Genomic DNA, 25576 nt, shown 5'->3' with positions numbered 1-25576 from the left:
CCTGGCTCCCTGGAAACTTCTGATTACTGTTTTTGTTTTGTTTCTTTTCTGTTTGCAACAGCCTTATTGAGATATAATTCATGTGCTTGTGGGTTTGGATGGCACAATCTGTGTCTGGGCTAAGGAAAGCAGACTTGGCACCAGAATTAGCCCTGACAGGGAGGTAATCCTAAAGAAATGGAACCCTCAGCCCCAAGAGTATTGGAGCCAGATGCTCTGAAATGGGTTTTGGCCAGCACTAGGCATGTGGCAGATGCTCAGTCAATACTGATTGGACTTGATCTGCACCTGAGAGACAGAGCCCAGTCCTGAGCTTGGAGTGGGGGGCCCATGGACCATTGTCAGGACAGCAGGTTGGAGGAATTAGGGTAGGGTTTCCCTCCTAAACCATGCCAGGTCCAGGCTCACAAGCTAGTTGCTTAAAGTCTAGAAGAGAGCAATGGGTGCTGGTCACAGGACTGGTCACCACCTGAGGGGGGTGTGGTTAGCCCTCCAGATCCTTGAGAAGTGTCACTCAACTATGTTAGTAACAGCTTGGACCAAGAGAGCAGTAAAGATACTGACTTTCCTTTTCAACTGGGGAATAAGAGGGCAGATTGGCTCAACTTAGCTGCTTCTCTAGAAGTCTGGAAAATGAACACACACCTGCCATCCAAGAGGCTATAAGCTCATTATGATTTTAATCAATTATTCCTCATGTTCCCCTGACTTAGAGGCATGGTAAGATGTTCAGTCAAGGAGTAAGTGGCAGCCATAGAGACCCTTTTACTTTACAAAGGGGAAACGTCGGCTAGAGAAAAGCAGGAATTCACTTTTATAAGATTGTATTAGTTCATTAGAGACTGAGCCCAAGAGTCCTGACTCCCAGTTTGATACCACCATGTCCTCAGTTTTCAACCCACATGGATGGAACTCTGTGCTATTTCTGCCCCCTGGTCTAGGGAGATAGTCATTTTTCTGCCCATCTTCTGACCCCTCCCCTTCTCCTCCCTCTTGGCATTTGGCAGATCCAGGCATCTATTCCAGGAACTGGAAGCCAAGCGCAACAGGTGCTTGGAGGTCATCATGATCAGCCCAGACCCCAGGCCCTCCCCTGGCTTGGCCCGGTGGGCCGAGAGCTATGAGGCCAAGTGTGAGCGCAGGCAAGAGACCCGCGAAAGCCGCCGCTGCCGTCCCAATGTGACCACTTGCCGCCAGGTGGGGAAGACGCTGAGGATCCAGCAAAGAGAGCAGCTCCAGAGAGCTCGACTGCAGCAGTTCTTCAGGAGGAGGAACCTGGAGCTAGAGGAGAAGGGCAAAGTGCAGCATCCCCAGGCCAGGGAGCAAGGGCCCTCCAGGCAGCCAGGACAGGTGACTGTCCTCAAGGAACCCTTGTCTTGTGCCAGCAGGATCTCTTCTCCCAGAGAGCAGGTGGGCCGTGTCAAGGGACATACTGCTCTGTGCTCTGGGACCCTCTCTGGACAAGGAGGGTGGGTGGGCTCAAGGTCACTAAAAAGTGATCTAAATTAAGTCCTTCTTCCTCAGTCATACAGTAAAGTTGCCAACAGCTACTTATTCAGAGATTTTTGCTGTTGTGTTTTCGTTTGTTTAGCTCTTTTTGTTCTGCACTTGACTTGTAAGAGAGAAAAAATAATTTTTAAAAGCAATTCCAGGCTGGGCATGTTGGCTCATACCTGTAATCCCAGCACTTTGGGAGGCCAGGCAGGAGGATCACTTGAGGCCAGGAGGTCGAGACCAGCCTTTTGATAGAGACAAGACCCTGTCTCTATCAAAAACTTTACAAACTAGCCAGGCATGGTGGTGCACACCTGTAGTCCTAACCAATCAGGAGGCAAAGATGGGAGGATTACTTGAACCCAGGAGTTTGAAGCTGCAATAAGCTATGATCACACCATTGCACTCCAGCCTGGGCAACAGAGGGAGACCCTATCTCTAAAAAACTTAAAAATAAAATAAATAAAAATAATTCCAAAGCTAATGCCTATATCAATTCAAATTTAGGCAATATACACATATCTTCTACAGCTATCTTATAGCATTCATTTATCCATCAGTCATCAAATATTTACTGAAAGCTTATTATATGCCAAGTACACAGGCCAGTCTTCTTGACACACACACAGACATATCTGTCCTCTTTTCTTCTGCAAGGCTGTTGTGCCCAGTCTTCTCACTTTCTCTTGTGACATTCCAATTCTATTAAATCACTTGGCTATAGCCTCATCTGGTCCAAGAAGCCTTCCCTGGCTTCTCCAGGCCACCTCTGCTGTCTATGGGCCTTGTGAGGTTAAAATCTTCTAAGATTGTGTAACCCTTAGAGGGCCCATTAGTCTGGCCTGGAAAGGAACAACGTTGGCAAAAACCAGGGTATGCTGAGATGACCTTGGCCAGCAAACCATCTTCCTACTGAGGTTGTGAGCATGTTGACAGCAGGGACGTGTCCACTATGTTCCAGGGTAATGCTTGGCATTGTTCCCTACCGAGAGTGGGTACTCCATCAGGGCTTCTTAACTAGTGGATCTGTTATGCTCAATAGGAGATGCTGTTCAGAGAAATGATCCTAGAGCCCAGTTGCAAAAGAAAACGAACTGTATACTAAAGCAAAAAACCTTCCCACAACTCCCCACTTTACCTAGTCTTCACACAAAACCTCAATGATTTTCTAGCTGTTACTAAGAGGAAGGAAGCTTTCCTTTGAATATGGAAGGAACCTTACGGATTATCTATGCCAAACTCCTCACTACACAGACAGAAGACTGAGACCTAGAAAAGATGGGATCTGAACCCAGATCCCTTCACTCCCCACTCAGACCAGTTCTCTTTCCACATACCATGTTGGCTATGCAAGTGGCCAAAACCAAACAAGGTAGAGAGAGAAAAAAAAACAACTAGAGATTCTAGAGAGAAAACCTGGAGAAAAGTACAGCTCCACATATGCGTGGCCTGAGGAGGACCATTTCTGCCAGTCAGGACAAGGATATCAGGAGCAGGAGAAGCCTGTGTGGCTCTGAAAGCTTGAGTGGGCTACTTTGGTTTTGTGGATTTGAAACATTGTCTTCATCCTGTAATGAATTACTACAGACTGGGTGGCTTAAATAACAGAAATTTGTTTCTTACAATTCTGGAGTCGAGGTCTAAGACCACAGATCCTGCAGATCTGGTGTCTGATGAGAGCACTCTTCCCACTGTGCAGATGGCCTTCTTCCCATTGTGTCCTCACAAGGGCAGAGAGCAGAGAGAGAAAGCAAGCTCTCTCGTGTCTCTTCGAATAATGGCACTAATCCCATTCCTGAGGGCTCCCCACTCTGACCTAATTATTTCTCAAAGGCTCCACCTCCTAATACTATCACATTGGGAGTTAGGATTTCAACACACAAATTTGGGCGGGGGGACAATAAACACTCAATCCATAACAAACATGATGGTTGGTTTTTCCTTCTGAAATCATCAGGAGAATCTTTCAAGTGGCTCCAGGCAGTGGTTTTCAGCATTCCCCACTTGCCTTCCAGGTGACAGGCACCAGCTCTGAAGTCTTTCCAGCCCAGCATCCTCCTCCCTCAGGCATCTGCAGGGATCCGACTGACCACCTCTCCTCACAGGCTGGGGGCCTTCCTCCACAGGACGCTCCTATTAAGAAGCCACCCAAACACCACCGTGGTAAGAGCAGAGCCTCCCTCACTCCACAGGGCCCGCAGAGAATCCTGAGACAGCTGTCCCAGCTCACTGGCAATGGAGAGTCCCTGTCCCTCCCCCACTTCCCTCACTTCCTCCCCGTAAGTTCTAAATCAACTTATCCTCCATCTCATAGGTACTCAGACAAAGGCAGAAGGACCAACAATTAAGAACGATGCCAGTCAGCAAACCAAGTGAGTTCCTGACCCTAACCCTCTCACATCCCATCCATTCCTCTCTAGAGAGAACACAATGAATTTCCATGTCCACCTTAATTAAGAAAGAGGAAGCCCTTCCCCACCCTACTGGCTCTTCAGAAGGGATTTCAGAAGGAATCAACCCACTGCCTCCTGACTTGATTCTTTGGTCCATTATCATTATTTTTAATTTCTTCTCTTTCCAGTTATGGAGTCGCAGTTCTGGATAAGGTAAGCACATATTCACTTTGAAGGGGTCGAATCAGAAAGTATTAAGCTCTGACATTCTGGAATTCCATGAAAAACTTGGCTGGGATGGAGGGGCATCTTCTTCCTGGATGGCAAGGGGGTACTGAGCATAGACGTGGGGACTAAAGGGACCCTGTCAGAGCCAAAGCAGAAGAGGTTTTCTCTACACAAACCAACCCAGGCTCTGGTTCTATGTCCCAGGGTTTCAGGGGACTTACAGACATTTTGAACCCTTGTTCTTTCTCTCCAGGAAATCATCCAGCTTTCTGATTACCTCAAAGTAAGTGGCATGTGACCCTTCCCCCTCAGTTCCTCCATCCACCTACTGCCTGATCCTCCAGGTTAATCTTACCCTATTGCACTTTGTGCCTGCACCCCAGGAGGCCCTACAAAGGGAGCTGGTCCTAAAACAGAAAATGGTGATTCTCCAAGACCTACTGTCCACTCTGATTCAGGCCTCTGACAGCTCTTGGAAGGTAAGGGAATTAAATTTTTTTTTTAACAAAGCTCATGGGCTTCTATGTGTTCCCATCTTATTTTTCTTTCCACATCATCGCAGTAAGAGAAGGGGTTTTCTAACTACTGAAAAGTGAGCTGGGAAGAGGCAGAAGATGAGGGGGATGGTGCTCAGACCTAGAAGTCAAACAGGTCACAATAAATATATGGGTCATCACCTGAGGGTCATGGTGCCACATATCCAAGGAAGACCCAGAACCAAAAGTGGCAAGAATTCCCATTTTTTAATTTGTTGGAAGGAATGAAGGAAGATCCCAATATAGTTTATATTACTGAATATGGTAAATGTCAAATATTTTTGTATGGGATTCACACTGATATTTATCCAAACCAGCATGCCATGTACCCACTCAGTCCGAATAAAAATATCAGACTGGGAAGGGACCTTAGAGACAATCTGGTCTAATACTCTTATTTTGCCCATGAAGAAACTGAGTTTCATAGGGGTCAAGTAACTTGCCAAAAGTCACACAGCTAGTTAGTGGCAGATCTGGAACTAAATTCAGGCCTTTGATTTTAGTCCATTCAATGTGCAATATTCATAGATTATGTCCTCTATACAGAACACTGGACTAGCACTAGAAATAATGAGATTATTTAGATAGGGTTCTTGCTTTGAGAAGGCTCATGGTTTTGTAAGAAAGACACATGACTAAACAATATAAAAACATGAAAAATAAAAGAAATGTTTTCAAGATATAGGAAAATACAAGAAGGAGTGAGACTCCAGAGAAGAAAAGAGCCAGGGGAATACTTATATAAGCATTTGCCGGGAAAATATGGAAGCAGGAATAGTATTTTAGTTGGGGTACAGGCAAAGGTCTAAAGGCAAGTCCGGGCGTGGTGGCTCACACCTGTAATCCCAGCACTTTGGGAGCCCGAGGTGGATGGACCACTTGAGGTCAGGAGTTCAAGACCAGCCTGGCCAACATGGCGAAACCCCGTCTCTACTAAAAATACAAAAATATTAGCTGGGTGTGGTTGCACATGCCTGTAATCCCAGCTACTCGGGAGGCTGAGGCAGGAGAATCACTTGAACCAAGAAGGCAGAGGTTGCAGTGAGCTGAGATCACCTCATTGCACTCCAGCCTGGGCAAAAGAGCGAGACTCCATCTCAAAGAAAAAAAAAAAAATCTAAAGGCATGACACAGTCTAGTAAAATGGTTCTCCAATTTTTTTATTTCAGGATTGCTTTATACTTTTTAAATTATTGAAAATATACAAGAAATGTTTATATTTACCATATGAGAAATTAAAACAGTCGGCCAGGCACCGTGCGTCATGCCTGTAAATCCCAGCACTTTGGAAGGCCAATGCAGGAAGATCACCTGAGGTCAGGAGTTAGAGACCAGCCCGGCCAACATGGCAAAACCCTGTCTGTACTAAAAATACAAAAATTAGCCAGGCATGCCGGGCGCGGTGGCTCACGCTTGTAATCCCAGCACTTTGGGAGGCTGAAGCGGGCGGATCACGAGGTCAGGAGATCAAGACCACGGTGAAACCCCGTCTCTACTAAAAAATACAAAAAAATTAGCCGGGCGTGGTGGCGGGCGCCTGTAGTCCCAGCTACTCGGAGAGGCTGAGGCAGGAGAATGGCGTGAACCCGGGAGGCGGAGCTTGCAGTGAGCCGAGATTGCACCACTGCACTACAGCCTGGGCAACAGAGTAAGACTCCGTCTCAAAAAAAAAAAAAATTAGCCAGGCATGGTGGTGCACACCTGTAATCTCAGCTACTCCAGAGGCTGGGCCACAAGAATTGCTTGAGCCCAGGAGGTGGAGGTTGCAGTGAGCCAAGATCGTGCCACTGCACTCCAGCCTAGGTGACAGAGCAGGACTCCCTCTCACAAAAAAAAAAAAAAGAAAGAAAGAAAGAAAGAAAGAAAGAAATTAAGACAGAAATTGAGAAAGAATTATTAATTTTAAAATAATGATAGTAAAATATTTCATGCTAACCTAAATTACATGTTTTAAGAAAAACGGTCTGGGCACGGTGGCTCACACCTGTAATCCCAGACTTTGGGAGGCCAAGGCAGGTGGATCACTTGAGCTCAGGAGTTCAAGACCAGCCTGGGCAACATGGCAAAACCTCGTCTCTACTAAAAATACAAAAAATTAGCCAGGTACATTGGCATGCACCTGTAGTCTTAGCAACTCAGGAAGCTGAGGCAGGAGAATCTCTTGAGCCCCAGGGGTGGAGGTTGCAGTGAGCCAAGATTGCACCACTGCATTCCAGCCTGGGTGACGGGAGCGAAACTGTCTCGAAAAAGAACTATATTTTCAAAAACAAAATTAGTGACAGGAGGGTCATTGCTTTACACTTTTGCAAATATTTTTAATGTCTGGCTGAAAAAAAGACAGCTAGATTCTCATATTTGCTTCTGTTTTCAATCTATTGGTTTAAACATAAAGAAAAATCCAGTCTCACACAAATATGTCATTACAAAAAGTAAGACTTTGCTGATCCCTTAAAAGGGTCTTGGGGATTCCCAAGGTTCCTCAGAATCCCCATGTTGAAACCTGTAAATTAGTATATACTATAAATTCATGTATTAGTACGAGCTACAAGCAGCTTGACACCACCAAAGCATAAAGCACCAGGTGGAAAGAGATGGAGCACACAACCTCACCGGCCTGTGTGACATCTCACCCTACCTTGAAGATGGCTTGAGCAGAGAAAGAAAGATGATGGGAGAGTATGGAACAAAACTGAGAAGTTGCAGTGATGTAAAGAGGACTTCCTAAGCTCAGCCCTGCTCCTCACGTCAGGCATTGTACCTGGATTTTTCAGTCTATGGTCAGAGATCCTGATTGTTAGGTCATTTTCCTTGACAGAGTAGGAACTTGGGGCAGACAGCTGTGCATGTGAGGTGGTTTCTGGTCCTGAACTAAATTGAGATCATCTCACTCATTTGTTTGACAGTCATTTGATAAGTTCCAACTCTGTGCTGGGCCTTGTGCTACAGGGACAAACAGCATTACAGTCCTAACTCTTGAGGAGCTCACAGTCCAGCCATGAAGACAGAGACATGCAATAAATAACACCAAAACAGTATAATAAGGCTATTGCAGCAGTGCATACAGCATGATGCAAGAAAAAGAGAAAGAAGGCAGCAATTATTCCACCTAAGGTGGAATAGGGAAGTCTTTAAGGGAAGGAAACCTGGCCAGGCATGGCAGCTGATGCCTATAATCCCAGCACTTTGGGAGGCCAAGGCGGGTGGACCACTTGAGGCCAGGAGTTCAAGACCAGCCTGGCCAACATGGCGAAAACCTGTCTCTACTAAAAATACAAAAATTAGCTGAGAGTGATAGTGCATGCCTGAAGTCCCAGCTACTCGGGAGGCTGAGACACAAGAATTGCTTGAACCGGGAGGTGGAGGTTGCAGTGAGCTGAGATTGTGCCACTGCACTCCAGCCTGGGTGACACAGCAAGACTATGTCTCAAAAAATAAAAATAAAGGAAAGAAACCATTTTGGCTGAATCTTGAAGGATGAGTAGGAGCTAACCAGTAGAGAAGCAAGAGTGATAATGAAGGGAAAAAGCAGAAAGTAGAAGAATGTTTAAGGTAAAGGAATTGGAATGATTACAGGCCTATGTATGGCAAAGAATTGGGTATAGCAGAGTATGGCTGAAATGAAGGTATGCCAGAGTAGTGCCAAAGAAAGGATCTCAGACAGGTCTTTAGAATTATGAGTCTTAAACTTTTTCTGTTGAACAAGGTATCTCAAACTTGAATAATGCATGGACCCATTTTTAAAGGAAACCAATATATGTATATATATAAAATCAGAGATCCTTTAGAATGCATGCTACCCAGCTTGAGAAACACTGCTATTGGTAATAAGCTGAGTAGGAATGGAACTATGCTTTACTGAGGTTTAAAGTCCTACACTTAGCAATGTCTGGCTCATCCTTAGAAGGTATGCAATTACTATCTGAGGAAATGACTTGTGAATGATCAGATCTGTGTCTTAAAAGGTTCTCTAACTTCCAACTGGATGCAGTGTCTCACACCTGTAATCTCAACACTTTGGGGGGCCAAGGCAGAAGGATCACTTGAGTGATCAAGACCAGCCTGGGCAACATAGTGAGACCTCATCTCTACTAAAAATAAAAAAAATTAGCCATGCATGGTGGTACACACCTATAGTCTCAGCTACTTGGGAGGCTGAGGCAGGAGGATCGCTTGAGCCCAGAAGGTCCAGGCTGCACCACTGTACTCCTGCATGGGGTAACAGAGCAAGACCCTGTCTTGAAAAAAAAAAAGAGGGGGGAGGGTTCAAGGATTCTCTAACTTGTAGCAATAAGAACCCTGGCTCCAAGCGGGGGTTGGGGGAGTTGAAACTCTTGTAATATCCCAGATAAGACACAACCAGAGCTTGAATCAAAGCAAGCTTTGTGGGAATGAGGGGGGATATATTAAGAGACATTTCTGGGTTTGTCTCCAAGGAGGAGTTTCACCCCATGCTCCAGCCCAAGAGCAGAAGTTCCCTTGGTTGTGGTTTTCTCCCTCCCTTCTTCTCACCCCTCCCAATCCTCACCCTTCTCTTCTTCGTCCCTCCTCCCCACCAACCACCTAGCTTCCAATTTTAAAGAAAAACAGTCTCAGACTTTTTCAGTTAACAGCTATTGTTTCCCCTAAAATAAGGCAATTCAACTCTATCTCTTCCATGAAAGCCTCAACTCCAATAAAAGTATAGCCCCAAACTGTGGTATCTGGGAAAAATAATTGGAAGAAAGTGGCCAGAACTGGTTCAGACCTTTATTTTTGCCATTTGACCTTCATAAATTTGAATTTCCAAATTCACATGCTGAGAACTTACCACAAACTCCCTATTAGAATCCCAAGGATCAGCTCCCTCCGCTGGCTTCACCTCCAGATATCTCTGGGCCTTTTGGATACCATAGGCCCTGGGGCACTATTGAGACTCCTGAGGAGGGTCCAACCTTCAGGGCAGAAACACCTCTACTAGCAGAGAAAGCAAGCTTTCAATATTGTGCAATACAAAAACGAGAGCAGGGCAGCCTTGGGTTTGAAGATCTGCATCCTGGAATTAAGATCTTGAGATGACAGCGCAGCGGGGATTGGCTGAAGCCCTAAGCAACCTCTACTAGAGCAGAGAGATGAGCTGTGGGCTGGTGCTTCTGTGGTGAGGTGGTGGTGTTTCTGGAGAGCAGATCAGAGGCAGGGGAAAACCACGCAGAAGCAGGAGCTGAAGACCTCAGACCGGCACCAGGTGTGTATGGCCTCCACCTTGCTCCTCTCTTCACTGGGGGTTATATGCCCTCTGAGCCCTCGCTTCCCGGGGTCAAACTGCCTAGAATGTCAGCAGTAGGCCTGTAAAAAGTGCTTCTTCCCAGATACTGTAACACTGGGCTTCAGTGTGGGGAGCCTGGGGCTCAGACCAGGAAACTACATGCCCGATTTGCAACAACTTGGCTGCGACTTTTGTGATGTTTTGGGGAGTCCAGAAAAGCAGAGCTGTGGAAAGAGGTTTCGTTCAAGCTCCGGACTTGGGTGGCCCTTCATCCCCACTGAAGGGGCTATCGTAAATTGTCTTCCGTTGCAACACGAATGGAAAAGTAATCTGGGGTTGGGCCAATACAAAAACAGTTGAAAGAGGCAAAATATTGGATTAAAGCCATACTATGGAATGGGGAGAGAGGAGATACCCCAAAAGGGTAGGAGACTGGGAACATTTTAAGAATATTGCCTTAGGCCTGTTTTCTTCCCAAAATATAGCAAGATAAACCTTAAACTTGGTAGGTTTGATTGCATTCTGCATAGAAAGAGTTTGGGCAAAGGCAAATGTGTGGAGCTGGAAGATGTGAACCAGAGGAGGTAGGTGTAGAGCCAGCTGATTTCAGGACCTGTGGATTTGACAATGAACAGGCCACAGCGGAATGCAGCCGTTTTACCAGTTACTTCAAAGCTCAAACAGTAGAAGTCTTTGTCCGTATCTTCCATCGGTCCCAAAGCCCTGTGCTTATTGTAGATGCCAAACCCCTGACTCTCTGCTCTCCCTCACATGAGACGTTAGGAAAAACATTAATAGCAGGAGGCACTTTAAAAAATTATTTTTGGCAACGCTTTTTGCTTTTGCAAGCCCCAGCTGAGTAACACAGGAAGCTGAAGGGGTGGGGGCACCCCCTGGCTCCCATGGTTAGAAGAATAAGCCAAACAAGATCAAAACAGGAGCTGCGAGATACCACTTCCTGCCTCCCCCAGGCACCCTGAAACTCACTGAGGGAGGCGGACCTCAAAGCTGAGCCCCCTCCTATACCCCCAGACCGTTACAGACCGGAAATGTTATAAGAGATGGAAACGTCCAGGCCATCTGGCTGAGAGGGCCCATGGCGTCTCGGGCTTAAAGAGAGGTGGAATTTCAAGACCTCACAAGCGTCCCACTTAGCCTGGTTGGAAAAAGCCAGAGAAAGGATAGGAAAACCGGTCACTGCCCTTTCTCTGGAAAACTTGCTCTCATTGATGGCTCCCCGGCCCCCTCCCCTACACATATACACCCTACACAAAACTCCAGGCTGGAAGAACAAAACCCCTACCTGGGCAAAAGGGGCAAGTCTACAAAGGGAGGGGACAAAAAAGTGGCAGGGAAGCTGTAGCTAATCAGCTGAAATACTGAAAAACAGAAACAGAGACTGGCTCTTCATGCCGGCCTTGCTCCCCTCTCGCCCTTGAGATTAGCATCTTTCTTGGAATGTCCAAAATACCATTAGACAGCCCCAGCTTATGAATAAATAGAACGTGACTTTCTGGGAAGCTCCCTTACACCCCCTGCCGCCCTCACTCTGCTTTAATATCTCTCCGTTTCTTGCTTTCTTAAAGTTCTCACCTTGAGTCTAGTATGTACGTGTGCATGTGGAAATGTACGTATGCAGCTGGAGGTGTGTGTGTGGAGATGGAAGTGTGTGTGTCCAGGTGGAACTGTGCATGTGCATGTGGAGGTGTGTGTGTGCAGGTGGAGGTGTGTGTGTACATTTGGAAGTGCGTGTGTGCGTGTGGAGGTGTGTGTGTCCAGGTAGAATGTGTGTGCATGTGGAGGTGTATCTGTGCATGTGGAGGCATGTGTGCAGCTGGAGGTGTGTGTGTGCAGGTGGAGGTGTGCATGTGCATGTGAAGGGGTGTGTGTGCAGTGGAGGTGTGCATGTGCATGTGAAGGTGTGTGTGTGCATATGGAGGTGTGTGTGTATACGGAGGTGTGTGTGTGCATAGGGGGTGTGTGTATATGGAGGTGTGCGTGTGCATGTGAAGGTGTGTGTGTGCATGTGGAGGTGTGCGTGTGCAGGTGAAGGTGTGTGTGCAGGGGGAGGTGTGTGTATATGGAGGTGTGTGTGTGCACATGAAGTTGTGCATGTGCACGTGGAGGTGTGGGTGCAGGTGGAGGTGTGTGTGTGCATGTGGAGATGTGCGTGTGCATGTGGAGATGTGCGTGTGCATGTGGAGGTGTGTGTGTGCATGTGCAGGTGTGGTGTGCAGGTGGAGGTATGCGTGTGCAGGTGGAAGTGTGCATGCATGTGGAAGTGTGCGTGTGCATATGGATGTGTGTGCGTGCATGTGAAGGTTGTGTGCATGTGAAGGTGTATCTGTGCATGTAGAGGTGTGTGTGTGTGCATGTGGAGGTGTGCATGTGCATGTGAAGGTGTGTGTGTGCAGGCAGAGGTGTGTGTGTGCATATGGAGGTGTGCGTGTGCATGTGAAGGTGTGTGTGCATGTGGAGGTGTATCTGTGCATGTGGAGGTGTGCGTGTGCAGCTGGAGGGGTGTGTGTGCAGGTAGAAGTGTGCATGTGAAGGTGTGTGTGTGTAGGTGGAGGGGTGTGTGTGCAGGTGGAAGTGTGCATGTGCATGTGAAGGTGTGTGTGTGCAGGTGGAGGTGTGTGTGTATATGGAGGTGTGTGTGTGCATGTGGAGGTGTGCGTGTGCATGTGAAGGTGTGTGTGCAGATGGAGGTGTATGTGTGCATATGGGGGTGTGCGTGTGCATGTGAAGGTGTGTGCAGGTGGAGGTATATGTGTGCATATGGAGGTGTGCATGTGAAGGTGTGTGTGTGCACATGGAGGTGTGCGTGTGCATGTGAACGTGTGTGTGTGCAAGTGGAGGTACGTGTATGCAGGTGGAGGTGTATGTGTGCAGGTGGAAGTGTACGTGTGCATGTGGAGGTGTGTGCATGTGAAGGTGTGTGTGTGCACATGGAGGTGTGCGTGTGCATGTGGAGGTGTGTGTATGCAGGTGGAGGTGTATGTGTGCAGGTGGAAGTGTACGTGTGCATGTGGAGGTGTGTGTGGCAGGGAGGGGAGTGTATTAATCTCCTAGGGCTGCTATGACAAAGTACCACAGTCAGGGGAACTTCAAAAACAGAAACTTATTTTCTCACAGTTCTGGAGGCTTAAATCTGAGATCAAGGTGTCACCAGAGTTCGTTTCTCCTGTGGTCTCTCTCCCTGGCTTACAGATTGTCATCTCTGTCTGTGTCTCCACATGGCCTTCCCGCAGTGCCCTGATCTCTTTTAATAAGGACATCCATCATATTGGATTAGGGCCCAGCTTAATGGCCTCATTTTAACTTAACTACATCTTTAAAGACCTTGTCTCCAAATATGGTCACATTCTGGAGCACTTGGGGCTTAGGACTTCAACATAGGAATGTTGAGGAGATACAAATGAGCTCATAACCGGGGGCAAGGGAGGGAATAAACATTCTCCCGGGAGGGGAGACTGGGTTAGCCTCACTGGCCTACATTTTACAGGGAAAAGTCAATGTACAAGACTGAGAAGAGGTGAGGAGTGCAGAAGTGCCTAGACAGGGGAGGGAGATAGTGAGCGAAAGCGTAGCTTAAAAGCTTTCCTTCCAGGGCCCCCTGCTATGCTACCCTGAGCCATTTGATAAAAAGCGAGGTAAAAAGAGGACTTGAGGCCAGTCTGATTCTTTCTTGTCCTAGTCCAGAGAAACAGGAGAAGATCCTCTTCTATCCAGCATCCTTTGTCATCTTTCCTCCTGCCTGCCTCCTGAAAGAGTTCACTGTTTGAGCACCAACCATGTGCTGGGCAGTAGGATGGGAATATAGAGTCAAACTCTTTGCAGACTAGATTTTGGCCCAAGCTCATTAACTCATCCCATTTGCTCCAGGGACAGCTTAATGAAGACAAACTGAAGGGGAAACTGAGATCCTTAGAAAACCAGCTGTACACCTGTACCCAGGTAAGCATTCTGAAGGATACTTCCATCTCGGGAATCTAGAATTAAATGAGAAGAATGCTTGAACCTCAATCTTACTTTCAAGAAATGCCACCAGATGGAGAATAACACACCCATTCCTACTTACCCAGTTCTGGCTTGGCCATTTACACTTTAGTTTCTAATTCACTAGATCACTGTCTTCATCCTTCTTCCTCTCCCTTTCTCCCAGTATCCTTCTCTTTGCACCCTGGAGGAATCCCAGCACTAACCACTTTGTCAGCTCCAGGGGAACCTTGAGAATACCTGACAGTGTAGGGAAAGGCCCTTGGTAAAGATTCACACCACCCAGACAGACATTTACACATCCTAATCTTTGAACAGATGAGTTAAATGTTATAATGAAGTCTTAGAAAATTATTTTCATTCCATGGGCAACTTTTTTCTGTTTTTTCTAGCAACCCCTGGAAGAATGTAAAAGCTCTTTTACTTGGCTCTTCTGTAACACCATTTTCCAGCATTAGTAATCTTGATTGGCCTAATCTTGGTTTACAAGAGATAGAAAGAAGTCAGCTTTCACATTTGAGAAGTGATGGATACATGACAGGTGGGAAGATGTCAAATAAGAGAATGGGGTGAAACAGGCAGAATTCTCCCATCTGGAGTTAGAGAGAGAAGACAGTCCTGGCCACACTGATGGTGTCTTACAGGGGAAGAGAGTTTATGGAGTCTATAAGTTTCTTGGTCTACGACTTTCATTTTTTCAGTACAACTTGCTTTGTCAGGACTAAATAATGCCAACCAAGTTCACAGGAGACTAATATATAATCCAGAATGCCAGTCTATTCAATAGGGAATAACACATAACCAGTGCCCAGCATGGATGGTCATTGGATGTCCAATAACTGGGACATCCCCTACATATGACCTCAACCAGGTTAATTCCTGGATCTGGTTTTTAATGAAAGTTCCAAAACTGTAAGACGCACTCAAATTTAAATCCAAAATTTCAGACAATTCCAAAGCTAAATGGAAATGATTTCATATTGATCCCTAAATTTTTGTCATCTGGTCTACTGCTTACACAGTGGGTAATCCAGAATTGACAGTAAAATCTGCCTGCCTTCTCCGAAATCACAGGGCATAAAGATGAAAGAAAGGGAGAAGGCAAGACCCCCAGTGAATTAGTAAAGCTGTGCTTGTGTCTCCTTAATCCTGCAGCCAGGAGGAATTTTATAATGCAAATGTATTAATTTTAAAACATTAAGTTCATTAGGCATTGTAGAGACGCTACAATGATTTTTTTTTAAAGCAGCGGCAGTATGCTCCCTCCCTAAAGGAGTTTACAATCCAGTATGAAAGACAGATGAGTCAATAGAGTGGAATAATAGAGGCATACAGGGGATACTACGCGAACACTATGAACACTAAGAAAAGCTACCTAATCCATAAGACATTGTGGGATGCGGATAGTTGGTCAGTTTATCAGAACTGATGATACTGGACTGAATCTTGAGTATGAGTAGAAGTTAACCAGCTGTAGGCAGAAGAAGCTATATGGGTAAAGGCAGAGCCCCAAAAAACAGAGTGCTGGGGGATCTGCAAACATCTCAGCTTAGGTGGAAGTAGCATGGGATGAAAGTCTAGGTGTGTAAGTGGAGCCATGACAAGGAGTTTGGATGTGATTCTTAGGATGCTGAGAATCCATGGAGAGATTTATGCAGGAAGTGGCAAGATCAGATTTGCATTTTAGAAAGAACCCTGTAAATGCAGGACTGAAAAGGGACTGAAGGGAGGCAAGATTTGAAGAAAGGGAGGCTGTTGCATTCATCCACATAACACTACTACTAGAGCCTGAACTAAGGAAGCAGCAGTAGGGATAGAGATGAGACAGATATGAGCTGTTAAGGAAATTGTCAAGGCTCAATGACCAACTGATTACTGGGAGGAAGTGAGAGAGAAAATGAAGATTGACTCCCTGGTTTAGGGTTTGGAAAAGCCTGGATGGATGATGATTCTGGTCACTGAGATAGGAACTCCAAGAAAAAAGAACATGTTTAGAAAGATGAGTCCTGTTTAGACATGTTGGATTTCAAGAGCTTGTGGAAGGCCTCAGATACAACGCCCAGCAAGCCTAGGGCACTGTTTATTATGCCCCCCACTCATCTCTCATTGCCTGATGGACTCTCCTTGCTAGCTCTACCCTAAAAGAAATGGCTCACTAGATTACTGGTATCTCTGCCTGGGGGAAGAACCAACTTCTTTTCATTTCTGTATCCCAGCTCAGGATTTGGCACACAGAAGCTCAATGTGTATTTGTTGAATTGCATCAAATTTACAGAAATACTCCCCTTGGGGAATGAAAAAAGTACTACTGGAGATGGAAGACCAGAAAAACAGCTATGAGCAGAAGGCCAAGGAGTCACTACAGAAAGTGCTGGAGGAGAAAATGAATGCAGAGCAGCAACTACAGAGCACACAGGTATGGGGATGCCACAGAGACCATGGGGCTGGGGACTCCAGGCAGCCTGGGGAACAAGGGAGCCAGCTGCACAACTCCCTGGAACCCTCTCCTCTCTGATTTCCCTCAGCGATCCCTGGCCCTGGCAGAGCAGAAGTGTGAAGAGTGGAGGAGCCAGTATGAGGCTCTGAAGGAGGACTGGAGGACCCTTGGGACCCAGCACAGGGAGCTGGAGAGCCAGCTCCACGTGCTTCAGTCCAAACTGCAGGTACCAGGCACTGGGGGTGGGGAGGGAAGACAGGGTATGGGGAGGAGGGGTGGTGATGAAAGAAGCTGTTCTGGATTAGGGACTCCAAAGGCAGCTGACAGCATCTGGCTTTCAGTTCCTTGGTCACCACCTACTTTGTACCAAATTCACTGTTTTGGCTCTGAAATCTAGTTTTGAGTTTAGCAAGGATGTCTGTATTGCTCATGCAAATGAACTAAGCGTTCATTGGAATGACACCATGACCACCCAAATGAAAAGAACTGGCTGGAATATTCATCAGCCTACTAATGTCATATCCCAACCCACTCTCCAAACTCCATCCCAAAAAAGCATCCAGTTCAAAATTGCCCACTGTTGGCACAGAAAGAATGTCACTAATTTATTTACAGGTGAGTAATAACACTTTCTGCCAATGTGTTTTTTAAGCAATTACATTTAGCAATTATAATTAAACTCTTGGCATCCTCAAGGGTTCCATCATCTTCAAGCTGTCCTAAGCCTCAGTTTCCCCATCTCTAAAATGAGGATAATGGTACCTACATCATAAGGTGGTTCTGAGTATTACGTAAGACAATCCATGTAAAGCACTTAGCACAATGCCTGGCACATAAAAGCACTCAGTAAATATTAGCTATTATTTTGCATAGATTTATTTACCTGGTTTGGAATTTTAAGGATCCATCTCAAAAGCTGATCTTTGTAATTTTCCTGAAGCAGGGCTCAGAACAGCCCACTTGATAAGAGACAGAGTATGTGAGTCTTATCAAAGGAGTGAACCCAGCTGGTCACTCTGCGTGGTGGTCACTTGTTCTCTTCTTCCCATCACCTATAAGGCAACTCCTATGAAGATTTTTGTGGGGCGTTTTTTAACTTTGAATCTTTGTGGAAAAAAAAAGACCCTAACCAAAAAAAAATTGATACTGCCAGAAGAAGAAAAAAAGAGAAAATGAAAACATCTAGAAAACTAATGACTTCGTATTCCTTAATTTGGTGATTTACCCAAGTGTCAAGACATGAGTTCCACACCAATGACAACCACTTACATTTCCCCTAGAATGGCAGATTTTTTAAAGTACTGGGTTTCCTAAAGCAATTCTTATTTTATATATTCTAATTTATGTACATGAATGTGTCACTTAGACCTGTCACTAGAGACGGTTTAGAAAATAAACTTACACTACACATGCCTCAGTCCACTTCAAAACTACTGGCACACGCCCAGTCCCTGCTACTCAGAAGGCTAAGGTGGGAGGATTGCTTGAGCCCAAGAGGTCGAGGCTGCAATGAGCTATGATGGCACCACTGCACCCCAGTCTGGGTGACAAAGTGAGACCCCGTCTCTAAAAAATAAATAAATAAAAGACACGAGTTCCTTGTGAATATCAAAAGTCTAATCTGCCATTATAAATGCGAGGAACAATGCAATGGGAAGAATAGGAAAAAAGAAAGACTTCTCTATTTTCTCATCTCCCTAACATTCCTTCTATCTCTAAAATTCCAGAATTTTCTATATTTTCCTCTTCCATGGTACCTGCCCCCCAACCTCCACCCCAACACTGACCTCCTTCTATATTGGCCCCTCCTCCTCCTTACAGGGAGCAGATAGCAGGGACTTACAGATGAACCAGGCCCTGCGATTTTTGGAAAATGAGCACCAGGAACTGCAGGCCAAGATTGAATGCCTGCAAGGGGACAGAGACCTGTGCAGCTTGGATACCCAGGACCTACAAGGTACTCTTCTCCTTGGAGGCCTTGGGCGCATGGCAGCCATGGCCAAATGAGCTAAGAAAAAAGAAACTGAGTTAAGAGAAAGGCTTCAGCCTTTTATTTGTTTGCTTGATTGGTTGATTGGCTTTATAATCTCATTTTACCTTGAGGGAGAGGCAGGACTGTTTTAATCATCCAAAACTGAAAATTAATTTCACTGTACTAGATAGAGTATCTTGTTGTCTGAGCTCTCTTTTTTAGCCCATCCCTCTGGGCCAGATCACAGCTGCTCCCACATCAGTCACATATGTCAAGGCCACAGTCCTAATTTGAAAGGGAAAGGTCAGTTGAAACACAAGGCATAGAGAAAGTCTCTCAGTCACACCCTCTGTGTCCGCTGATAGAGAAGACTAGACAGTGTGTGAACACACGCCTCAATGCAACCCAACATTGTTGATGCACAAAACCTGAGGTACTTGGCTTCTGGTTTACCTCTTCAGAACTGGGACACGAAGATAGAGCAACTTCCAACAGACACGTTAAAGGCCGCGACAAGACAGCATCTATTACTAATTTCCATCCTTAAGTACTGAGTTCATTAAGTCTTGGGTTCCTTTATTTTGGCTTGCATTATTGCATTTCCAGATCAACTAAAAAGGTCTGAGGCGGAGAAACTCACCCTGGTGACCAGAGTACATCAGTTGCAGAGTAAGTTCACTTTCCAGATTCTGAAAGTCCACAGGGTTTTCCTGGGGCTCCTGGCCCACAAAAGGCACCCAGAGTGGGGACTAAGGGACCAGTCTTTGGCATATGCTCTAACTCTGTGCATTTTCAGACCCTCTTCTTGTGAAGTGAGGTCATTTACATAGCTCTCCATAAATTATGTATTAGCCTCTGTTCTTTTTTTTCTACTTTTCTCCTTCCATGCCAATGACACCACTTACATTTCCCCTAGAATTGCAGATTTTTTTTAAGTACTGGGTTTCCTAAAGCAGTTCTTATTTTATATATTCTAATTTATGTACATGAATGTGTCACATAGACCTGTCACTAGAGGTGGTTTAGAAAATAAGCATACACTATACGTGCCTCAATCTACTTCAAAACTACACATTGGGCCCAAAGAGGAAAAGGGACTTCTCAGAAGAAAAGCAGTTTCTGAAAAGCTGGAGAACCTGACTCAATTAATACGGCTGCTGGTTGCCCACCACTTTAACCTCTGACACCTGATAGAGAAGCTTCATGCAAACAGCAATGATTATTAAGAGAGTAAAGCAACCACAGGGAAAAGGGAAAATCTTCAAGCAAAGACTTGAAGATAGAGACATGGTAGGGGGAGATATAAGGATGCATAGCAAAGTACCACAGACTGGGTGCCTTGAAGAACAGAAATGTATTGTCTCACGGTTCTGGAGACTAGAAATCCAAGATGTCAGCAGGGTTGTTTCCTTCTGAGGGCGTTTAGGGAAAGATCTATTCCAGGGCTCTTTCCTTGGCTTTGTAGATGGCCGTCTTCTCTCTGTGTCTCTTCACATTGTCTTTCCCTTGAACATATCTGTGTCCATATTTCCCCTTCTTATAAGGACACCACTGATATTAGATTGGGGCCCACCTGAATGACCTCATTTTCACTTGATTATCTTTTAAAGAACCTATCTCCAAATAAGGTCATAATTTAAGGTTCTGAGGGTTAGGACTTCAACATATATATTCTGGGGGACAAAATTCAGCACATAGCAGATGGGAACATATTTAATAACCAAGGTTCTAAGCAAAGTTCTGAAAAGAAAACTCTTTGTAGTGAATATGCTAGCATAGACAAGTTCCTTGTGTTTTCCAACAGGTTTGCTTCAGAATCAATCCTTACAGCTTCAAGAACAGGAGAAACTCTTAACAAAGAAAGGTCAGCAAATTTATTACCACAAATTCTAAGATATTGCTCTTCCCTTACCTGCCTAAAGGCAGCGGGATGGACTGCATGACCTCCTGGAGTCCCAGCCAGTTCTGGGAGTCTGTTAAGTCTGGGATGTGTGGGAGCCTTTTAAGGACTGATCATTGGCTCTGAGGACACTTCAACCAGTTAGCCTTCTATCCTGAGGTATATAAACTGTGAAAAAGGGTTTCTATTCTCTCTGAAAGCACATGTCTGTGTTGAACATTTCAATAAATTTATTTTGAACTCAGGATTTCATGTCAATTTTTACACACTTGATTTTCCAAATCACATCCAACTCCCCAGCCCCAAACCACATAGCATGCCAGAGTCAACTCACTCTTAGCCCTAGAGAGTCTACTGTCCGTGTTTCCTGAGAATTCACTGTGTATACAGAGGGGCAATAGCTCCTCACCTGTCCACTACACACGACCTTTTGTTTTCTCCTCACAATCATTGGGCATAATATAATAGATAAGGCAGAAATTTTTATGCCCACATAGTATAGATAAGAACATGAAAGTCTGTGGTGACACAAACTAACAACACAGCTACAACAACAATCCAAAACTTCTGACTCCTAGTCCATGCTCTTTTCACCAAGACTAAGACTGCAGGGTGGCTAAAAAACCATCTTTAACCATATGAAGATAAATTTTAGGATATGACTGCCATCTTCACAACTTTCAAATGAGGACATCAGGGAAAAGGGATTATATTAAAGCATCCACCAAACTTATTTGACAAACTAGGAAGAATATGACATACAACCAATGACATTACATTAGTAAGTATTCACTGAAACTATCTAGCACTAGATAAGACTGGGGATACAAAGAAAAGATGCCAATCTTGCCCTCAAGGAGCTCAGATTCCAGCTGTCTGTCCAAGCTTAGCAGGGGCCTACTGGAAGTTAACCTTTATGTCAGAGAATGCCATCAGTCTAACCAAGAGCACGCCCTCCCAAGTTCCCTCCCCTCTCCCCACTCCTAGTGGTCTCACCCTCAGGGCCCTTCCTCAGAGGTGTGGGCCTCACCGTCACCAAGAATCTGGCTGCTTTTTTAGATCAGGCTTTGCCCGTGTGGAGTCCAAAGTCCTTCCCTAACGAAGTGGAGCCTGAGGGTACAGGGAAGGAGAAAGACTGGGATCTCAGAGACCAGCTGCAAAAGAAGACTTTGCAGCTCCAGGCCAAGGAAAAGGAGGTGAGAGGGTGACCTGAGATAGTAAGGGCTCATTTGCAGGATAGCAGAGAAACCTGGGAGGCAGCCAAAGAGCAGGGATTTCAAAGTTTAAGTTGTGAATGGATAACCACAGACATTCATTTGCCTACATAAAGTGTCTGTGCTTTTGGGCTGACTTGTCAATCTTTTCCCTTCCTTATTTATACCAACTCCTATTCAAGGTTTTATTAAATGGTTACCTTTTAGAAAGTCGACCAAAACTCAAACACATTTAATAAAAATATTAACTTCTCAATATGTCGTCCCACATTGAGTATCTTAAGTCTTTATATGTCCTTTAAAGAGTAAAACTCTTCCTTTGTACATACTCACAAACATACACATTCCCAGAAGTATTGATATGCAACTAGCTCCTGGGAAAGAAACTTGTACTAAGGTCACTTCTAGGTCGTTTGTTCTATAAGAACATCATTTTTCAGTGTCTCTCATTTGCAAAGCACTTGCACGTAAAGTCATATGAAAGAACTTAAATGTATAAAATGTAATATTATAATATGCACTACTGTCAATCATTTAAATGAACACATTCCTGACAATGTGAGACAGTCAAAAGACAAACAAATCCCTGAGAATGGTTGGGAAGGGAAGATGGTGGTAAAAATTCCAAATGAGTGAAACTTACAAAGGGCAGTCTCCCCTGCCTGGGCTCTAGACTTCTAGATTCCATCCTAGACAGAGGTGACAGTGATGACTTTGGTGATGTTCTCCCCAGTGTAGAGAACTGCATTCAGAGTTAGACAACCTCAGTGACGAGTATCTCTCCTGCCTGCGTAAGCTGCAGCACTGCCGAGAAGAGCTGAACCAGAGCCAGCAGCTGCCTCCCAGAGTAAGAGGGTCTCTCCTTCCCATAAAGCCCTGGATGATGGGACGATTCCTTCTTTAACCAAGTTTTGCAGATAAAATGTATCAGCCCACGCCAACGACTGGCCATCCTGTCCTACTGTGCTTGGTTTATACTATACTGACATCATGGCAACCATTGAAAAAAACACTGGCTCGTGCATCAAAGCCCAACTTTCACAGAACTCTCAATGCCAGAAGGAAAGACTTACTCTTAGCTAAAGTATGAAAGGGTGTTCTTTTAGCCGATGATACACAGGGTGGCAAGAACAGAAGGACACAAAAGTACTGGGGAATACCAAGAAAGAATATAATTTTGCTGGGTTATTTTCCACCCTTCATTATTCATATCAGTATTTATATATCTGGTCCCTGATGGATATGGCTCCCTGGGCCAGAGAACATTGGTTAAGTGGTTTTACCCCAAGACAGGTGACAAAGTGGGAGACAGAGTAAAAAGCTTTTTCTCCACCACCAACCCAGGGTTTTCCACTGGGCTAGAGAAGGAAGAAGAAAGCTTTTTGCCTATATCTTTTCCAATGAACTCATGGCCACTTTCTTCTGTCTCCCTGTCCCCCTACAGAGGCAATGTGGGCGATGGCTCCCAGTACTGATGGTGGTGATTGCTGCAGCACTGGCAGTGTTCCTGGCCAATAAAGACAACCTGATGATCTGAATAATTTGTGACAACTGCCTTGGGTGAAAATCAGAAGAAAGCAACTCAATGAAAAATTCAGAAGGTTTGGGTACATTACAGCTTGGGTTTTCCAACTGACTTAGGATTTCTGACTTTTTGTTATTTTCTTAACCTACTGTGAATAAACTTCACCTGACCAGATTGTTCCTCAGAACTCTCAGTTTATTCCTGAATGGTGTATTACATTAACAAGTATCACATATTTAAGCATACTGGTGGTCTACTCTCCTCAAATTCAGTTGGAGGCATATAAACATGCAGAAAAGCCCCCAGCCCTACTTTCCTAGCAGGCAGCACCCACATAGAGGAGGGATATTTACAAGGTTACCATGCAAGAGTGTTTGGCTTGTCTTCCACCACCCTGCTTTTCCTCTATCATCTCTTTCCTTCTATCTTTTATCCAGTGAAAATGAAAACATCTCCACTAAGAGGACCTCCTAGTATAGAAATGGCAAGTATGTACTATCTACCAATTTGCCACTAGCACCACCATTACCTATTTACATGCCCTTTGCATTTGTGGCCAACTGATTACAGCATTGTGCCTTAGTGTACTCAAGACACTTGGAATTGGCAGTTGAGATGATTATTTGCCATCCCCAACCTAGAGATGATCATTTACTGAGTACCTTCTATATGGGAGGAGAGTTAAAGTCAGAGGGCCACAGCCGGCAGTGTGACTATCTCAGAGGAGACGCTGAGATCAGCAAAGTCATTCTGAGTCCTAAATCGGGTTCTGAGGTCCTTCTCCCAGGTGTTTAGAATGTCCCTCAGGCCTGGGAACAAACTCTCTGGGACACTAAAGGAATAGAGCAGGATTGGGGGTTGACCTAGCAACCATGAGATCCGGGCAGTGAATACTCGTAGTGGAGTCAGAGCTAAGCAGTTGTCATCTCCCTGGTTCAGGTGAAAGGTATAGGGGACAGGATAGCCCAGAAGGATCCCAAATACAGTACAGAGATTCCAGTCTGAGGAATGGAGCCTGCTGTGGGAGACTGCTAGAGATAAGTCCCTCTGCAGCCCCTGCAAATGTGTGATGATCTCAGCCACGAGGGCCTTCAAGTCCCGAAGCTGGTCCAGGGAGCAGACAGAAGGGTGAGGCTGGCAGCTGGAAACATCCACAAAGGCTATGGTACCAAGCAGCACCTGCTCCAAGTGCTGACATACACGCTCAGGACTGACAATCAGGCTGTTTTCTCCAATCTCAAGGATGTGAAGTCCAAAGGTCAGGAAGCCAAGCCCCTGCAGCTCCTCCAGATAGCTCTGGAGCTCTGATGCCCCTGCACAGTTGCAATCATAGAGCACAGCTGGCTTCAGTCCCCGGGCCACAGCCAGCACCTCTCCAGCTAAGTGAAGGCAGATGGCTTGGGGTGGACTCCGTCTCTTTCCCATCCCAAGGGTCTGCTGAGCAGCTGCCACCAGCAGCTGAGGGCTCGGTGATGACATGAGATCTAGAAGCAACATCAAGAATGGCCTCCTTAGCTAGCCCGAGTTCCCTTCCCTGGGTGGCATCTTTCAGCCAGACACTTGAGGAGGGGTCTAGAAACAAAGCAGGAGCAGGGAATTATTAACAGCCAGTGACACACCAGGAAACCTGCCAACAGCCTTCCCGTTAAATCGAGGTATCTTCCAAAGGTTATTCTGTCCCTCCCTGCTTTGAAATGGTGACCCAGCCCAAACAAGATAGGATCACCAGTGCTGCTTGATTTTTCTAGTTGACTTGGTCTCCCTCAATCTTAAATTCGTGTGTTTTTCTAGCCTTATAGCTAGATTTACATTCACTCTGGCTTTTATTCTAAATTTTACCTGTTGCAAATTACGTTCTCTGGTTCAAACCAAAAGGAATTTGGGGCAGAGGCGGAGGCGGGGCAGTGTTTGGCAAAATTCACAGCATTTCGCTCGAAAGCCCTTCTGGGACAGAGCTCCAAGTTCCAAATATATCCTTTCCACTGACAACTCCCCTACTCTTCCCGCCAGAGAATAGTTATAAGAATAGTAATTTGATTAACATACACCAGAATGTGGACTAACAACCATCTCACCCTGACACATAAAAATGAATGAATGAAATCCGCTAGAACTACAGAAGGGTAGTATTTTAACTTCTGCTGGCCCCGCCTTCCCTTTCTGTCCGACATCAAGGACCCTCGGAAGATGGGATTTCTCCGATCCACACACCCCACACCAGAGCATATTATAGTGATTTGCTAAATGAGGCATAAGTCTCTCTCACATACGTTCTTTTTCCACGTCCGCTACAGGTTCGCGGGCTCAGAAACTTTTTGCGGCTTCCTGCCTGCTACCAGAAAGGCAGCTAGTCCCCCACGCCCAGCCGCAAGTAACACTCGAAAGCCCGCCTGCGCTGGGAAGACCCTCGCAGCCCGCTCTGCTCCAGTCCCGCAGGCACCTTCTTGCGCATGCGCACCCATTCGAGTGCCGCCCTCTTTTCCCCCATTCCGTGACGTCATCCAGCCGCTCGCGCGCCTCGCGTTAGAACCACTAGCGGGGCCGCCTTGCTGCGCACCGGAAGTTTGGGCCACCGTGCGGCCTGCCCTTTCCGGCCAGACGGAACCCTGCCCCACCTGTCGGCTTAGGAACGGGGA

The 25576-nt window shown here is 45.7% G+C and overlaps 2 protein-coding genes across 3 annotated transcripts; one reads left to right on the top strand and one right to left on the bottom strand.

The window, feature by feature from the left end:
* The first annotated feature begins 1065 nt into the window (after positions 1-1065).
* On the top strand, positions 1066-23118 carry TRAF3IP3 (TRAF3 interacting protein 3). Of its 2 annotated transcripts, none has more exons than XM_003273009.4 (15): positions 1066-1410; positions 3510-3657; positions 3809-3866; positions 4076-4100; positions 4369-4398; positions 4499-4594; positions 13779-13850; positions 16168-16308; positions 16418-16555; positions 18151-18286; positions 18908-18970; positions 20106-20165; positions 21261-21397; positions 22149-22262; positions 22860-23118. In XM_003273009.4, exons 1-15 carry the CDS (start codon positions 1066-1068, stop codon positions 22950-22952), a joined length of 1656 nt encoding a protein of 551 aa, XP_003273057.2. In that variant the 3' UTR covers positions 22953-23118. The 2 variants fall into 2 exon arrangements, with proteins under 2 accessions (XP_003273057.2, XP_004088127.2); XM_004088079.3 differs by having other exon boundaries at positions 1066-1350; positions 22860-22952.
* Positions 19999-25563, bottom strand: C5H1orf74 (chromosome 5 C1orf74 homolog). Its single transcript, XM_003273014.3, has 2 exons — positions 25211-25563; positions 19999-24512 (listed from the first exon to the last, which is right to left on the bottom strand). The coding sequence occupies exon 2, from the start codon at positions 24435-24437 to the stop codon at positions 23628-23630; it is 810 nt and encodes a 269-aa protein (XP_003273062.1). The 5' UTR covers positions 24438-24512; positions 25211-25563; the 3' UTR covers positions 19999-23627.
* Between the last annotated feature and the right edge of the window lie 13 nt (positions 25564-25576).

Source organism: Nomascus leucogenys, chromosome 5 (assembly GCF_006542625.1).
Source record: "Nomascus leucogenys isolate Asia chromosome 5, Asia_NLE_v1, whole genome shotgun sequence".
Lineage (NCBI taxonomy): Eukaryota > Metazoa > Chordata > Mammalia > Primates > Hylobatidae > Nomascus > Nomascus leucogenys.
This window is presented reverse-complemented; position numbering and strand designations above follow the sequence as displayed.

Bases quoted from the DNA above. Each gene is read 5' to 3' on its own strand.
- TRAF3IP3 (XM_003273009.4), top strand. From the start codon at position 1,066: ATGATCAGCCCAGACCCCAGGCCCTCCCCTGGCTTGGCCCGGTGGGCC. The intron at 4,399-4,498 runs GTAAGTGGCATG...CCTGCACCCCAG, and splicing joins AGCTTTCTGATTACCTCAAA to GAGGCCCTACAAAGGGAGCT. The intron at 13,851-16,167 runs GTAAGCATTCTG...TCAAATTTACAG, and splicing joins AGCTGTACACCTGTACCCAG to AAATACTCCCCTTGGGGAAT.
- C5H1orf74 (XM_003273014.3), bottom strand. From the start codon at position 24,437: ATGTTGCTTCTAGATCTCATGTCATCACCGAGCCCTCAGCTGCTGGTG.